The sequence below is a fragment of the Tenebrio molitor genome, chromosome 7, assembly GCF_963966145.1.
Source record: "Tenebrio molitor chromosome 7, icTenMoli1.1, whole genome shotgun sequence".
In the NCBI taxonomy this organism is placed as follows: Eukaryota; Metazoa; Arthropoda; class Insecta; order Coleoptera; family Tenebrionidae; genus Tenebrio; species Tenebrio molitor.
This window is the reverse complement of record NC_091052.1, coordinates 14,250,996-14,269,768: the sequence shown is the minus strand read 5'-3', so window position 1 is coordinate 14,269,768 and position 18,773 is coordinate 14,250,996. Positions and strand designations below refer to the sequence as shown.

At 40.2% G+C, this 18,773-nt stretch overlaps 1 protein-coding gene across 14 annotated transcripts in view; it reads right to left on the bottom strand.

Moving 5' to 3' along the window:
* Positions 1–12,142: 12,142 nt before the first annotated feature.
* Positions 12,143–18,773, bottom strand: part of Abd-B (Abdominal B) — an 80,489-nt gene continuing 73,858 nt past the window's right edge. For 13 of the 14 annotated variants that reach the window (XM_069053162.1, XM_069053158.1, XM_069053165.1 and 10 more), the window contains 2 exons: positions 14,866–15,633; positions 12,143–13,854 (listed from right to left, as the gene is read on the bottom strand). In XM_069053162.1, the coding sequence (XP_068909263.1) occupies positions 13,400–13,854; positions 14,866–15,633 (1,223 nt within the window). In that variant the 3' untranslated portion in view covers positions 12,143–13,399. The remainder of the gene's footprint in view (positions 13,855–14,865; positions 15,634–18,773) is intronic. The other variant, XM_069053159.1, reaches the window with a different exon arrangement.

The window sequence follows — 18,773 nt, the reverse complement described above, 5'->3', positions numbered from 1 at the left end:
TCAGGAAAAAATTCCAGATTCTAGATAAAATCCGAGCGGGGTCACCTGTCAAACCCCCAAAATCTCTCCGCCCCGTTCAAATTTGACAATTTTACTCGTGTCCCACAACAGATATCAATCAAATTTACACTTGGGGAATGTGGAAAATTTCTCCGTGATCACCCCCCGGAAGCGTTTGTTTATTAATTAATTGACCACCAATCGGTCCAACAGCTAATAACCAATCAGGAAATCGTATAAACGCATTGGATCAATTGAATTTAATTAAGTGTCGGAGTAAATAACCGCCAGGACATATATCAAGATGGCCGACATTAGTCGGACGGGGTTGGGAGGCGGCCCAGGGTGGCTTCCATCGATCTGCACCGTTTACACAATCAGCGTCATATAGACGTCTGGGCGGCCCCATATCAACACACCACATTCAATTAGGTCTTTCATTTTGGTCTGAAGCAACAAGCGGCAACACGTGCGTCATGTCGGCTTGCACTCGCTGCTAATTGCCGAATTTGGGTGAGAGGTGGAGAAAGCGACAAGAAATTGGAGGAGAAAGCAGACACGGCCCGAGATGAAACCCGTTCGAGGGTTGGGGTGCTGCGGTCAATTTTTTTTATACACTACAGTTGAAAGAAAACCGCCACCAAACAAACTTACTTACTTACTTTCTTCGTCGTTTCCCACAGAACCTCCCAAAGAACTAGATCGATCTAATCGACAAAAACATTTCCTTTTTATTTTCTATCGGTGTACTTGTTGTTTTTTTAATTATGTACACACGATGTGTCTCCCGTTGGTATTTTTATGCTTGTGTCGATTTATGTGTACAGAAGAAGCTGTAGGAATACCCGCACGTCTGCTTAAACGAGTCCATTATTTTCACTCTTCCTTTTCTGGAAAGTCTAATTAACATTGAAGTTTATTAAGGTAAAATTCTACTATCTTCACTACCAGAAACTGGTTTTAGAAAGCAATAATGTACGCAAGTTGTGTCGAGAGGTTTCGATAAAAATGTTAAATTGTAATTTATTGCAGATGCGCGGAAATATTTGGTTTGCCGTTTAAAAATAGCTTTCTCGCATTCCCCGATAGTCGAAGATTTATTGTCCTTCCAAATGAGAAACATCGATAGCCGGATGCAAAATTTGGAGCAGGAAAATAAACTACCTATTGGCGCAAAGTTGTCAAATATCGATAGATATGAAACAATTTTTGACTTGCTTGGTATTTGACAACAAATATTGAAGTACAGGCAAACATATTTCCGAATGAAAATTTTTCAACAAAAAAGTTGTCAAACTTTTTCGTTTGACACATGTCAAGCAAGCAATAATTATTTATTGACAATTTGATGTTTTGTGATTTAACTACTCTCACTATATGGAAATGTGATATTTGACAAATTTCTCGCTAGAATTGTGAAATATAATTTTGTTGTAAAAATTATACGATTCTAGGTATAAATGCTTTTAGAATTATTTAGGTGTTCATTTTGTGTTGAAAGAGCTAGTTAGTATATCTGGATTATCATTTAGGTAGGACAAATAAAACTGGGACACTTAAAATTTAATCTATGTAAATCAGACCATTGAATTGTCAATATATTTGTCAGTGTCTATATAATATGTCGTACCAAAGTTAACCTATTTGTGATAAAGCCGTAATTAAACGATGCAAATTTGTAAATTTTGACTTATGTGATTGTCATTTTTGTCCCACTTTTATTAGTCCATCGACTGTACATTAAAATTTTTCAACAAAGAAGTTGTCAAATTTTTTCGTTTGACACCTGGCAAGCAATAATTATTTACTGTGAATTTTTACTATTTGTTAAATATTGAAAAAAGTGAAGAAAGCCAACGACAACAATGTTAAGAATATCTGTAAGACAATTTTTTTAATTTACCTACTGTTTTAAAAATTAGACAATTTTGTAATTGCTTTGAAAAAAATTTCGTTGTTCGTTTTGTGTTGAAAAAGCTGGTATCATTTTCGTTGTTCAAAAACGTCAACTCAAATAAACTGCGGCAAACGCATTTGTGAAAAATTTTCAAAACAAATTTTAATTTTCCCGGAAAATCATTCGCTTGTCCAATTAATAACACATCAATTAATTTTTTATCACGTGCCATATCCACAAGTTTTTTGTTTTCTTTTCCGCGCTCTATTTCACCTCTAAATTGTTTCTGTTGTTTTTCGGGAAATTAATACGTTCTGCATTACCTACATATTGATAATTTCGTAATTAAGAAATGAGGTTTATTAAGAAAATAGGTTTATCGTCGAATTATCATTTATGGTCGTTTTTAATGGTGGATACACGTTTTTATGTCCCCTGTATATCGATTACCAAATAAAATTAGATAACAGACAAGGCAATTAAGCTAATTTCAGAACTATATGGACGGACTAATTCGATAAAATCGCTCTGGATTGTCCATAAAAGAGACGACAGAAACGAAAACAAAACAGAAAGCGAAAGCTATTTCTAGGGACTTCCGGCCATCATGATTTTGGAGCAATTATTTCTAACAAAAAAAATCTAAACGCTACCTATATTATTTTTGAGACAAAAAAGTGTCAAACCAACAGAAAAGGGCGTTCTTGCAACTTCGTCATAATTTTTGGTAAAACAGATTTCCCAAAAGTATTATTTTTTGGAAAATACCTATTAAGAAAAAAACCAATAAAAATTATTTCTTAATTTTTTTCCTCAAATATTCAAGGGCGTTAATAGTTTTCGAAAAAAAAAAGTTCAGTAAAAAATTATTAATCATCAAAAATTTCAAGATATGTAACAAGAATACTGCGATGCAGGAAATTATTTCTATAACATTTACGCTAATCAAATTTTGAAAAAATTCAATTCAAAAATGCGTTTGAAGAGTCAAAAAATTAGACTCGACAAAACTTTTGAATTGATCTTTTTAGGAACTGCAACTGACTCGTATCTGCTAAAACTTATGGAAATATTTTATCCAAAATGGCGACGTAGAAAGTAAAATTCTTTACACAATTTTTATTTTTAGTTTTAAGTCATTCTTGAATTCTTGTAATTTTTGAGGATTATTTGATTAAAACTGGAAATTTTGAATTGATCAAATCAAGAAGAGAGTGTCATTGCAACACAAATTTTCAACAAATTGGAAATGCAACTATACATATTATTTTATAAAAAATGTCATAACCTCACTCCTGAGTTGAAACTATTTTGCAAGATGGAAAATTGTAATTTTTTCGTCATTCGGGAAAATGTCTACGGAAAATCGGCGTAACTGGAGGATACGGAGTGTTCCAAAAAGAAGAAACAAGTGAATGACGTATAAAAATAAAAAATCAATATTTTTCAAAAGCGAAAATTTGTCGTGGGGGAGTGGACCTCGGAGCATCATAGTGCGTCGGCCGTTCGGACCCACCTGTACGTAAAAGCTCCACACGTGTTCTCCACACATCGCTTATGCTAAACATAATCTCCCACCATAACCTCACTTTCGTGAAACAATGCAAGACGAACGAGAACGTCACCGGAACGCATCCAAGTGCACAATGCAAATTTGCGCATGTGATTAACAAGTGCAGGCAAGTTTGCATGTGTTAAGCGTCCGGTGTTAACACAGCCGGCGATGGGATCGAGAGGGCGATCTAGAGTCCGTTTGGAATAAACAAATGCACGGCATGCACGGCATACTCGATGTGGCATGCATGGGGGGGCAAATAGGCGGCCGGGGAATGGAAGCAGGGTGCAATTAGCAGTAAGTAGGTTAGGTTGCTCACCTCACTCGCCCGCGGCTGTCGAACACGACTAATGACTGTCACACACCCTGCACTCGTTGGGTTATACCTATAGGTATGTGGCATGCGGATTGCATATAGCATATAGGAGGGGCCCAGCGCAGCCGTATACATCTTAGCGTTATGGCCGCTACTCACATTGGAAGATAGGCCATCAAGCATGCCGTATACCGCACAGCCAGCTAGCGATTGTAAAACTTTTAGGACACTTTGCGAACCCCCCTCGGCTGACGTCGGAACCGAACTCTCTTCTAATATCCGGATGGATAGCGCCGTCCTCGTCGCTCCCGACCCCGCACGCACCCTCTCGCTCGCGAATCGTAAACGACCCCGGCAGACACCCCCAGGTGCCCGCGGCCGGCCGGCATTACCTATTTACATTTTTGCAAACATTTGCTCGATTACGGTGACGAGCGTTGAGGACGTGGCCAAGATTCGTGGCGGGACCGCCGCCCCCGACGTCACTTCCTGATCGATTGATGGCTCTATTTGGTCGAGACGGAATTTTTCCGATTCCGACGTTCGGGAGGGGGTGCTCGCGGTGGCGGCGAAAACCGCAACCGTCTACTCCGCTTTCAATTTTTTTCCGGCGAAATTTGACACTTTTCCTCCTTTCATTCAAACATTTTTTTTCTGCGATTTAATGACGCTACACTGAAAAACAGTAAACAAACAACAAACTGAACTGACAACCCATCAAAATGGTAAAACATGACACGCAACAAGTATAACTCCGCGGTCTCAAATAAAGCCGGATCAATACGAAGAGATTGCATTTCTTATGAGAAGAAGGAAACGAAAAGAGAAATGATACAAAATATAATCAATTACACTTGTTCTGTTATTTCCACAGGACAAAATTGATATTTCTGTTGTCTTGGCTGGTTTTTTGAATTCACGAATTCATAAGAAATAATTAAGAAATTACGAAAGCAAAACAAACCACGAGAAGATAAAATCAATTAAAATTCTTTGGTTTTTTTATTGAACAAAAATGACATCTTAGAGACCGCTTTCCAACTAAAAAAAAATGTTTCTACACTACATTTCACGCTCCGAATTGGCTAATTCAAGTCTGGAATTTTCTCATTATTATTAGGTTCATATTCCACATCCCCTAGAGCCTCTTGATGTGTAGTTTATCTTGATTTCGTTTTATCACTCGTTGACCTTTAACAGCCCTCATTAGACGCTTACCATAAACATAAAAAATATCTTAAGGGGTCTTGTTCACATTTCAGATACTGTACAGAAATATTTCCTTTTTGAAAAAATTCCAGACAGTGTAGTATGATACCTACTGCATGTTTCTTTTCAAATTTATAAAATTTATAATACAATCAGATCGCTGACAAATTTGAATTTCAAATAATGACAACGAAATAATGATAATTAATGCACTCGTTGAATTATCAGATCTTGCACTACAACATTAATTATCGCTTTCGTTGGTTAAAATCAAATTTGTTGGAAGAAAGCGATGAAAAATATTACAGAAATATTTATTAAATAATGCATTTTCGTAGGCTGATTTTTTAATATGTAGCGTAATAATAATAAATATCTGCTGGTACTTCAATTATTAACCAAGAAACCCAATAACGCACTTGTACTTTAAACCCAATAACGCACTTGTACTTTAAACTCAATTAATTTTTAGTGTTACGAAATAGACTATTTTCATTTTGCTTCTTCGACATAACTTCGAGAATAATATTCAACAGAAAGCTCGGAATTGGTGCTGTCTCAGGAGATTTGTATTCATTTAAAAAAATTATTAAGTGGAAATTTTTTCGTTCATAAAATTGGTTAATATTTTTTTTATCCGCCGATCCCATGAAAGCTTGAACATTGCAAGTTTTACATTTGAAATACATAAATACATTTATCTTTATCAGAGCAGTAGGTACGTAACGTCGGTGTGCGATTTTCTTGTCGAATCTCTGGTGTGCACGTAAATTAGTTTTCATAAATTTTTCCTCGATTTTCACTCATGCTGTTCTTGGTCTTCAGAAATAAGGCACTTGTCTGCGACTCGTGCTTATTTCTGTAACAACAAAATCACTGGTGAATTAGGAAACATTTTCCGAAATAATTTACACACCAGGTAATTAATTATATGTAGGTAATTGAGTATTTTCCAATAAAGAATAAATTGCTAGACATTATTCTTTCTTTTAATCAGAATTCCTAAGTGTATCTACTGCAACTGATAATAATCAAATGATCAATTTTTTTTCAATGACAAGTTTTTAGGAAGCAAATACATTTTCGAAAAATTTCCAACTAGATATTAGATACCTAATCTCGGCTAAAATTTCACAATTTTCAAAAAATGACAAAATTTACCTGTAAGAAAAATGTTGAATATTGGCCATTATCAAAAAAAATGAAAAATCGTCCAAGGCCCGGTTTCTGGAAACAATTTTATCGGGCTAGTTAGTTAACTCTCCGATACCTAAATACAAAAATCCTGTAATGTGATTGGTTGCTTTCTAGCGTTTCTATAGCAACGCTTGATTTAACCAGTCAGTTAGTTATTGAACCATTCCAGAAACCGGACGGACATTAATCATCTAAAAATTATGATGTAAAATATTCATACCTAAAAATTTGGTAGTTGGCTTCAAAAAAAAAAACGGAAAATGAAATTTGACCTAATGTGAACTGAAAATTTAATTTGTCAATTTATGTCAATTTGTGTCTGTTTGACAGCAGTATTTCTGACACATAAGTGCAGTTTTTTAACCTAAATTCTAAAAGCCCGTTTCAAACTATAAAAATTTAATAAAATCTGACAGAACTTTTTCTGACAATTCCCGTTTTTTTTGAATCCAACCGTAATTGCCTTAAGATTTTCAAAAAATAAGAAAACCACCTCTGAAATGTTGTTGAATCTTGGTTACTATCGTGAATAAAATTATAAAAACCGCCTCTTTATCAAAAAAATATTTAAAAAATCCTTATAATATTTGAAAAATGTACCTAATGCCAGCACCATTAAAAATGAAACAATTATTTTTACTTACAAATCGGACACAAAACACCTTCACTCAACGAGATTATTTTAACACTGAGAATATCGTAAACAAATCGCAAGTTTTTGCGCGAAAAAACTGTCCAAATTTAATCGCACAAAAACATTTTAAATTTGTAATTTGTACCGATTTGTACTGATGGTCAAAACGAGTGCGTGGACTTCTAGAACACCCTGTCCTGACCCGTGCAAACATTATCGATAAATCATTCACATGCCTTGAACCTTTTGCGATATTTTTTGTGAAGCCTTGGCTCAGTTTTTTGCGCAAATAAAATTGGGGCACTTAATGCGAAGGTCTCCCCGATCAGTTTACTTATTTTGAGCGTTTCTCCTACATCTGTCGACTTGACAAGGAAATAAACACACTCGTCCTATCAAATCTGTAAACTTGACACTGATCTCGTAATTATTCACCAATTAGAAAAGAGATTCCGATCGTTGAGCGACCGAATTAAAATTCACCACCACCCAAGAATTAGATTCTTGGGAGAATTATAAATGAATAAATATGTATAAAAACGCTCTTATCATTTCGGAAAATGGAAATTTATGCACAGATTTACGCACAGCAACGAAAATCTCCGACAGATGTGGACCATAGATGGCAGGAGATAAACCCGACACTCTTAATTAATTATTTTTTACCTCGACAAATCACCAGAAAAAACCGAATTAAAAATTAATTGGCGAATAATTTGGCAGTCACATTAGTTCCTTAAATTACGCCACTTTTCCGTGATTCGTTCCAGCTCGCGTTTGATTTACCGAGCTCGGTGAAAATTTTTATCAACCTGGAAGTTTCCTCTGAATTAAATTTACGCCTCCATATATTTAAACGAGCCAGGTCGCAGCTTTATTTTTATATTAAAATTATGTTACAACCTCACTTAAATTAACGCCCCCGCGCGGTCGCCGTCCCCAATTAAAAAATTAAATCTGCATTAAACTATAATCATCGATCGGGTATTGTTCAAGTGCAAACAAACGGCTATCGCGCGGAAATAACAACACCCGATTAGGAAAAATTAAACTAGATCTTGGGACCAATTAAAACGTTAATCGACGCCATAAAACGCGCATTACGGCAAGGTAAGTCGCAATAATTAAGCAATACTAGTGCATACTTAAGCGTAGTCGTAGCTTACGTAACGCGGCGCGGGCTCTTCAGATGCCACGCACTATTTTGCCCGACGAATCTAATTAAGTCGAGACTTTGAGCGGATTAAAGGATGCGAATTAAAAGCGACTAAACTCGAATTTGTGCGTAAACTGTGAAATATTAGGAGGAAAAGTCGGCGTGTTGTAATTGGCAATCAAGTTAATGTTGTCTCCGCGTTGGATTTTTCTCGGTAATTATGCGACGCAGGAAGAGAAAAACTCGATGAATAAAACAGAACTTCTCGGAAGAGATATCCGATTTGTTTCGAGACGGTAAAAACAATTCCGGAGAGGAAGCCATCGATGATGCCGCCAGTTAGCGATCCGGGCCTGATACATAATGCATGTCGCGTGGTGGATGTACAGAAGTCGTCTTATTAGAAGAATAAATCGTGGATCATTCGAGGGCCAGATTGACCATTAATCAAATTGTTTACGAAAACACCCCACCGATCGTAAATCATCCGATTACTTCTACAATGTTGGACGGATTACGATTCCTCCGCAAGAACATGGAGGCCCTGTGAACTTAAAAATGGCGAAACTGTCGGCATCGGCAAGGTCGTAAATTCTGACCGGGCTCAGGTGCATCTGCGCCAAGAAACGCAGCGATGCAGTCGCAACCTCGACCGCTGCACCGGTATCAATCAAGGATTGCTAATTGCGACGTCTAAATTCAACGGTCTTGTTGGCACGAGTGCTATGTTGGTGAAGAATTCTGCGCTGATTGTGGGTTTAATGCGGTTTTGGTGTAATTGTGCACTTGCATATTTTCGATTTTGACGTTAATGCACCACAAATCATCGATTACACGATTGTAATGCGACTGTCGCGGCGAGGGTGGATTGAAATTGTCAATGGGATGGGTCAAGGGTGTGGCCTTGGACAAAAACATAATTGATGTTGAAAACTAAAAGCTGGTGCTGCTTCGGAGAAGTGCTTCGGGAACTTAAGTGGCATGTTGATGCGGCTTTTGTTTGTATTTAAGCGAAAGGAAGCATAAATTATGGATTTATTGGAATAAAATTAAAAATTCAGGATTCGCGATTCCTATCGCTAAGTCAACACTCACATTTCAGAATTTCTTGTGCTAAGAAAGCAAAAAATTATTTCACTTTTTCCAAAGTACAAAATGTCAACATTGAGGTTAAGACTGAACCTAATAAGTTTTGGTTTTTTTTTAGAACGATTTTGATAAATTCTGTTGGATATAAATCTGCCTTGGTATAGGACGATTGCTAACTTGAACGATCTTTGATCAAATTATAGGCGAGAAGTGTAAATTCAAATTTCTGTTGACTTTTATTATCTTTTCTCAAAAAGTAGTTATTCCAAAGATAAGAAAATACAGACAGAAATCGCAGTGGACCTCTTTTTTTTTCAACTTATACAGGCTGTCCCAGAGCTGCCTCCCCTGAGGAAAAAAGAGAGTACTTTGAAAAATGTGATAATCTGACTTAAAAAAAAAAGTCCTATCTCAAGCGATAATCGAGAAAAGTCATCCTAAACTTAACCAATCAGAATTGAGCACAATCAAGGTAGGATGACCGCATTTTACGTTGCCGAGATTTGGGAGTTCTCTGTCTAATTATAAATCAAAATCTCCAAACTTTTCGCTAATTGTTACGATATCAATAATTATTTTTGCTGTCTAGCTACCTGTCCGGTTTTTTAGTAATTTTGGAGTCTCTTTTGTTGTCGGCACATCCCTGTTTTCTATGAGGAGGCAGTTCTGGGACATGCTGTATAATTCTAATTTCAGCAACGTTTCAGTTTTTTATAGAACGAAATTTTAAGGAGTTTGATGCTGGGTCTATAGGTATAGGATTTATTATTTTCCGCCATTGATAAAAATTCTGGGCCATAAATTGTAAATTAAAATTTATGGATGTAATTAATATATTTAATTCCAAATCGATAAATTACAAAAGTAAGAAAACTGTCCTCAAAGATACTGAAGTCCTGATCGTCCTTTCACACTCGAATTCACGCTGACAATCCTACTGAAAACTTAAAACTAACCTCACTTTCTCCAAATGACATAATTTTGGATTTCAATCTACCTTTGAGATTAGGACTCACTAAAAAGGAGCTTTTAGCTACTTTTAGGAGTAATCTTTACTTTTTTGATAAAATTCAAGAGAAAAATTGTAAGTTTAAATTTCTATTGATAGAATAAAAAATTACAAAGTAGCACCACCGATCTGATGAAGACAGAGAAGTTGGAACTTTCACACCCGAATTCATTCTCCTAATCGTACTTGAAGACTTAGAGGCCGATTTCAAGTTGACTTGCAACTTGTATTGTCATGGTAACGGCACAAAATTGCAAGTTTGAGAAAGATGACGCATATTAGTAATTAATGTGTAGGACAAAGATAGCTACACATTTGCGCTGCACCATCTATTTGTCACCCTGACTTGAAATCGGGCTCTAAGATTAATCTCACTTGCTCCAAACTATAGAATTTTAGCTTGGAATCTAGTTTTGAGGTTAGAATTGACTCTAAAAGACTTTTAATCAATTACAGAGCGAAATTTAATGATTCTGTTTTACAAGAATCTGTCTTATTTCCGTATTATTTTCCACGATCGGTAAAAATGTAGGATTTTTGACAAACTTCCACCAGAGTTGCAAATTGAAATTGCGTTTGACGTAATTATGATTTATATTTATTCCAAATTATAAAAATCAAAAACTGACCTGATAAAGACGCTGAAGTCCTGATAATCCTCTCAATCGAATTCACCCCGATAATCTTATTTGAACACTAAAAACAACCAAACTTTTCTCAAATCATAATTTTAGGTTCTTGTCTAACTTTGAGGTTAGAATTGACTAAAAAATGTTTTTCGATTTTTCTAAGAACGATCTTTAAGATTTTCATAAAATTCTAGGAGAGAATTGAGAAATCAAATTTCTATTGACACGGCTGATTGTGAGGTTTTTTGCAAAATAAAAAAATTACAATAATATGACCACTAACCTGAAGAAGACAGCAGTCAGTCCTAATAGTCCTTTCACACTCGAATTCACTCCGATAATGCTGCGTTTACAAAGCAATAAATAATTTGCTAGTGCCTATTGTTCTTTCAATCTCTATCGTAGTCACGTTCCACAAATTACATCATTGTTATTGCACACGAAGACTAAAAATAACCAATTTTTCCAAATAAATCATTTTAAGTTCAAATCGATGTTTGAGGTTAGAACTGACTAAAAAAAATGTTCACGTTTGTTTTGGTGATCTTTAACCATACATCTGGACACAAATCCATCTAGGTCGTCGACAGTCAGTGATTTTCCACAAATTTTAGTTTTTGACAACATTTCGGACCAAAATTTGAAATGATTTTTTTAAAACACAAAAATATTCTTGAGAAAATAAACAACTGACCTGAAGGGACAACAGAAGCTCCTCTCACACCCGAATTCACTCCGATAATGCCTCTTTACTCAGCAATAAACAATATATTAGTGCCCATTGTATATACTCTTTCGAAACTTTATCGTCAGCACGTTCCATAAATGACGTCACAGTTATTGTACTCGAGTAAATTTACATCTTAATTACCTATTCATTCGGCAATTTATCGTTTGAAAAAGTTCGCAAGCGCGCCAAATTTAAAAATCAAGTAACTCCGCAAGACGTCTTGATCCGGACGCAATAAATTTTTCTGTTAGTAAATAAATTTGTGGGTGATGACCCGTCGAGTAGTTGCTTCTCTTACTCACTCATCTTCGGACCATTATGCATCGTCCTCGAGCTACGAGACAGACGGAGATCGATAAGTCGCCCTGTGTCAGACAAAGAGAAAAGACAACACATCCGCTTTATTTAATCGTACAGACAAAATCTACAATTCGAAAATTGGGTACAGTACAATTGCGTAAATAAACATGGAGGATCGATGATTATTACAATATGGCGTACGAAGACGTGTGGACGTGGACATGCTGCCATATCTCCGTCTCTCTCTGCATCGTCGAACGGTTATGAATATGGATCGCGCGATCACTTGTCGGAGGCCGTGTTAGGTGTTGTGTTATTGGTGTTAATGTGTTATTTATCGTCGATCTGATTGGTACAATTTAGAAAAAAATTAGAATAAATATAATTGTGAGAGTTTCGTGTCGCTCGCCATTAACGAAGGTCCTAATAATTGAACTTTTTATTAATAGAGTAACTTACATTGTACAATATAAAACAAAACATAAATGGATGTTTATAAAACACATTTAGGGGATACTTAATAATATTTATGTGTATACATATACATACATAAACACAACAATATGTATTTTGAACACAACAAGTAAAAATATAAACATGTAGAAAAATGATTTAAAAATTACATAAATTCTAACCGTGGTCAATAAATAATCAGCAAACTTAATTTCTTTTTTTTTTTTTGAACCAATAAAAACGTAAGTAGTCAACTAAGTATAACATGTGCGACCAATCAGAGATCATTTTAAAAATTGCAACGATTGGCGCCGGCAATGAACACAGACCGCGTCCATCCGCTCACTTAAAATAATAAAAAAATGGGAAAAAAATCAATAGCGTCGATAAAAATAAAATACACATTATCTCTCTATCAGAAATAACATTTTTCAAAAATCGAAAGATTATATACACAGTTTCCTCTTTAACTAGTTGGAATAATAAAAATTCCTTTATGTTGATACAGACACGCGACGAAGAGAACCTATTTCTTAGGTCAGTTAGTACATGTTTAATAGTTAATATTAATAAAATTCGGATTTCTAGAGAAGTTTTTTTTCAAAATATATTACAGTAGTAAGTGACATTACACCAAGCAATATATTTAGATCAACTAAAAAAAAAACTGTCAACGAAAATAAATTTTTTTTGCATCAACCGTATACAACAAGCCACAGATTTACAGGTACCTAAATAGTATTTTTATTTATATATACATAAAGTGGGGTAAAAACTTAAGTAACACAGGGAAATTATGGCTGGTAATGTTAGCATCTATACCTGCAATAATTTACTATTCACATTGAACTACAGGCAACATCGATTACATTTTTAAGAGTTACCAACGAATTACAATCTATGACAACGACAGTCGACATTTTATGTACAGGAAGTCTTACATGCTGTGTATATCCATCATACAGTAATAGGTACAATAAAACATCTGGTCGTACCCCGAAAACGGGTACCGTCCGACGGTACTTCGCACCGGATTTGCACACGCCCCATGTGAGTCCGCATCACATCCTAATATTTACCTAAATAACTCTTTGGCACTGCAAAGAACCGTTCGTCCGTCCCAGGGTTGCCGAGTCCTCACCCTCGAACAGAGTCACCGCGGCGCGGGCGTTTAAGTGGCCAGGCCGTGGTGGTGGCCGAGCACAACCCCGGAGAACGCCATAGGTCACTGGTGGTGCTTGAGACTGCCGTTGGCGGCGACGTGGTGGTTGACCACGTGGTGCTGCGAGTGTATGTGGTGCGTCGCGTGGTGGTGCGTGCCGTGGTGGTTCTGGTTGTTGGTGGCGTTGTTGTTGTTGTTCTGCTGCTGCGCCGCCTGCCGCTGCGAGTTCTTCTTGTTCTTCATCCGTCGATTCTGGAACCAGATCTTGACCTGCCGCTCGGTCAGGTTCAGGTTCCTGGCCAGCTCCCACCGCTTCTGCTTGGACACGTAGGCGTTGAACAGGAACTCCTTCTCCAGCTCGAGCGTCTGGAACTTGGAGTAGGGCTTGCGCTTCTTCCGGACGGTCACCTGGCCCGTCCACTCCAGCGGGTTGCCGCCGGTCCCGCACGGCACGCTCACGCCCATCGAGCCCAGCGAACCTGCGGGAAAGAGAGACGATGGGGAGGATCCCCACATCACTGTGAACAATTAGGCAGTCGCTATCGGGCGTCGAGGCCGCCCGCCCTCCAAGCACCGACTCCCGACGGGAGTCGGTACTCGCACGGGTACCGCTCCGCTCCGCCCGCGCCTCCATCCACGGCCTGCCGGGATCTGCTGCCGTGTGCGTGACAAGTGATAGTCAGCTGTGCGGTCACGTGACGATCTGATGACGTCAGCCGTAGTAACGCGCGCTCGTTATTCCGGTCCCTCCGTTTGTTCGAGACGAGACGAAACAATTCCACGTGGAATCGATCCGATCGACGTTTCGATCGCGACGCGCTCATCTTCGGTAACTCTCCAACATCGATCGACCGCGGAAACGACTGTCGATCACCCACCACCCATCTCGTATGAATGGTGCAAGACAGTTGGCACTACTGCCGGTTGTAGCACTTTTACTATGTAATAAAACTGACCTAGACAAAGAGTTTAAAAATCTTCAATGAAGAGTTATTAGTTACTGCCGGAGTCGCGGAGTACCTGCGATTAATTTGCATTTACAACTTGCATCGTTTGTTTACTGATCATAATAAAAAATTTACATATGTATTTCTCTAGTAAAAACAGTTGTAAATTTGGAGCGGGGTCAACAACCGGATCAAGTGGGTAGGGTTTTCTTGCGAGTGACGTGAGCGATGACGACTCCGCTCACCCCAAGCTCGAGTGATAAGAAGTTCGAGGGGTGAGACACCCTCGCGATATATTCGAGTTTCGACCTGTTTGTGCCATCTAGTGACACACATATTTATTACGTTGGCAAACTAGTTTTGTGTGGAGGTTCGAGGAATTTAACAGATGGTAAAATATGCAGATCACGGTTGTGGTGTGGAGTTTTGGAGGAATTCGCGTGCGAGAATTGCGGTGGAGGGTTTCGTCGAATTTGAATTTTTTTGTTTTGAAGCACAGCTGACCGAGTGTCGGATGGATTCTGCGCGTGGCGCGGAGGGAGCGAGATGCCTCGTGGGGCGGTCGTCGGTCGTGCGTCTCACCTGGTGGAGGGTACGGTGTGGAGGGAACAGGTTCTGGTCCGTAGTTTCTCAATCCGTATCCGCCGTCGTGTGCGTGGGCGAAGGTGGCTGTCTCCGCGACCATGGCTGCGGCGGCGGCGACTCGCCCCCGGTCGTCCGCAGGCGTGAGATAGGGGACGGCCTGGTGGGGGTCGACGTGGTGCCTCGACGCCGCCGACGAGTACGCCGAGTAGTTGCACCATGAGGACGACGAGAAGCCCTGGTGGCAGGAGGAGACCGACGGGTCGCCGCTCGGCCCCGCCGCCGACACGCTGGAGTACTTGTACTCTGGGGTGGAGCCGGCCGCGGTGGCGGCGGGTGACCAGAAGGAGAGCGCGGCCTTGCGCCCGTCCCGCGCCGCCGCCGGGTCCGCCAGGTTGTAGTAGGTGGGCGCGTTGGGGTACTGGTGGTGGACAGCGGGCTCGAAGTGGTTGTCCGATGGGGAGTAGTTCCAGGGCTGGCCGTGGTGGCGGATGACCCCCGGCTCGGCGCACTCGCCGTAGCCGGCGGCGATGCGCTTGGCGGGGATGTGGAGCGGGCCGGCGGAGCCGCTGTTGCTGGTCACGCTGGCCGGCGACGAGCTCGACGTGGCGGAGGTGGTGGCGGCCGGCGCCGCCGCCGGGCTGGTCATCCCGCTGTTGCTGATCGGCGTGGCGGCGCTCTGCGGGGCGGGAGGGGGGCTCTCCTCGTAGATGCCGCCGTTCATCATCGACCACCACGTCACCCCGGTGGAAGTCCCCGCTCCGGTGGCTGGGGAGGATCCGGGGGGGTGCACATGGTCGTACAGGGTGGGCGCGGCGCACGCCACGGGGTCCGCGATGGTGAGGATGATGGTCGCGCGATGGGATCACAGCATCGGCGGGGGCAGCGCAGTCGGCCCGGGGACGCCGCCAAACGAAGGCGGTTATGGAAAAGAAGAGCACCAGATCAGCAACTCGAACCCTTTCCTTCACTGTCCCATCATCACCGCCACCAGGTGCGAATCAATCGGTGCACAATGTATACAAAGACGGAGCTTTACGAGCCGTAAATTAATTTATTGGCGGTCGTAACTTTTACTCGATGTTGAAACACTTTTATCGCTATTTATCTGATTGCCCGATTCAATTTTTTGTGGCACCCCGCCGTGAGGGCCCCAATAAATTACACGGCCGCTACGCCACGACACTTCCAGAACGGTCAGCACCGGACGCTCTGCAGACGACTCCCTTTCTGCTGTCTAGTTTCGCCGTTCGGATCGTCAACTTCGCGACCTGATCGCGATACGACATCGGCACTCGTACGTGTGGACTGACAGCGACGTACAGGTTGCAAACACATACTGAAGTCTTTTGAGTATCTCGCGTAAAACTCGGTCGGCTCTGATCGGGAACGCGCGTGCGATCTAGCGGCTGTCGCCACAACACGGACCGCGACCGATCCAAGACCTACGTCGCGCACAGCCGTTTCCCGGCTTTACGCCTTCCGACCCTACCCGACGTCTTTACTACACTCGGACGCTCTTCTTATTAGACTCTCACCGTTCTCCGGAAATTTTGCCGACCTCTGAATATATTTAAACTATTTTTTATGACGATTTTATTCCGAAAATTTTAAGCCCCCTATTTGTTCTTCCCGAACCGAAAAATATCAAAATCGCGCATCTCGCGATTCTCCCCTTTTTTTACAACCCATTCGCGAACGCGTTTCCCTCCCGAAAAATTTAAATTCCCAGTCCGACCCCCTCCTAACAACCGGAGCCAATTCCACAAATATCTCCATGATGGGACTCTTTCTGCCGATGTCCGTCAACAATGAAAACGACACTTGTTAAGCCGTTAAAATTGGACACGGGCAAAAGTCATAAAACTTCAGGTATAGGGGATGTTTTATTGAAGAGCTGTCACTTTAACATGATAAAATCACCACGATACCACCGAATTACGTAATTTATTTAATTTTCGACGGGGGATGTTCCACACCGAAACGGATCGACCCCCTTCCGCATTCCACCCCAAAAAAAATACATTCATCAACCACCGAACGAGTCCACGGGTGCAGCTGGTCGACACCTCACTCCGATCTCTTTGTTTGACAAATTACCAACGGTCCCCTAATTAAAAAAAATCGCACCCCTTTGATCAAAAACAAAATTTCAACCGAGACATTTTTTTGGTCGTGGCAACCACCGGGAGGAATTTATCCTGTTATCTACAGTGATGTCATAAATGCGGTCTTCCATTAAGTTGTCAGTGTCGGAGTAGATTAGGGTGCTGGCACACAGGGTTGTACGCGTCATAGGAAAACGACGAAAAACTTTGCCAAGAAAATTAAAGATCTTGTTGGTCGAGATTGCTGTCAAAAAATGAAAGCGAAAAAAATTGTCACTTTTAAACAAATTTTCCATTGAACAAGTCTCGGTACAAATAATTACGTCAGCAGTTTGACATTCAACACTTAACAATTACGTTTTTTGCCGTGATCGAGTGTGCATAAACACTTCGAGGAAAATCTCAGGAAAATTTGTACAGAATGTTTTCGATTTTCGGGTGCGTCATTTGCAAAATTGTTGAATAAATTAGCGAAAACGTAAATATTTTATCAGTGGAAAGTGTTTTCGTATTCGACGCGCCAAGGACTTTTCCTTGATGAAGGACTGTTTTGGTGTTGTTGTCGTAGTGCAGCTCTTCAAAAACCGTTTGACTGTAAAATTAGTTTTGGGGTGACGAAAGGTGCGTCGCAGATCGGTCCGGACGTTTGTAGTACTTAATTATCGAAAGTCGTCAGGATCGATCGAAAATTACGTCGTACACGTCGTACATTTTACGACATTATTAAAACAAAAGCAAACACGAATCGGAATGGCGTGTTATCGGCAAGGCCGCCCCCGGTTGTTGTTGTTTGGGTGGTAGTCGGACGTATCCGGGCGAACGAGTCCGGATTATTATGGATATTGAGTGAATTAGGTTTTTATTCGACGACCGGAGCGATTGATCAGGTAATTCTGCTTCTCTGTGATATTGGCACGAGGCCAGCTACTGATATGGTCGTGGGTTGGAATGGCGCATCTCTCCGCCCCCCTATCGGGGTGTGAGCTAACGCTGCGGAGCGGCGCCCGTCACCAACTATATATTGGATGGAGCCCCATTCGTTGCGCTACGTTGGCCGCCATCAGCTTGCATGGAAATGTTTGCCGGCATCGGACAGATTGTGCACCGGAGAATGATAAAAATACGCGATGGAGGAGGTTTTTGTCGGGGGTGGCGAGATGAGACGGCGATACGGGGAGGAAATGTGTAATTAGCGACAGAGAACTGCCCAACCGGGACAATCTCTGCGAAATCTGCGATAAAACAGCGCCGAAAGACGACAAACTGACGCACTTTTTGCAAATGTCCTGGAATTGGTACGCATAAAGTGGGGAAATGATAAATTGTAACAATTATGGAGGGAAAATTCTGATCAAGCAAAAACTGCACGATTACGTTTTTCAGAATCAAGATCGTGCAATTAGAGACCATTCGGGAATGAAAACGTTAATAGAAAATTTTCAAAATTAATACTTTGGAATAAAACATTTCAAGTCTACTTCATATGAAAAAAAAAGTATTTTTGATTCTTTTCAAAAAAGTAGCTGCTAAGTTCACTTTAAAATTAATGTCTCTTTTGAAAATGTACCTACATAAATTATTATCCAAGAAATAAATTAATAAGTATGAAAAATTGAAATCTTAGAAATGTTTTCTAGTATTTTTTGAAAAAATATTCACATGTTCCTAGGTAATTTTTTTTTGAAAATCGCACGACACTTAAAAATAGCCAATAGAAAAACAGAATTCGGTGTCGTTTCTATAACAATACTTATAGAGATTTCCTGAAAATTTTTTGCACCTAGCTAACCCAACATGAAA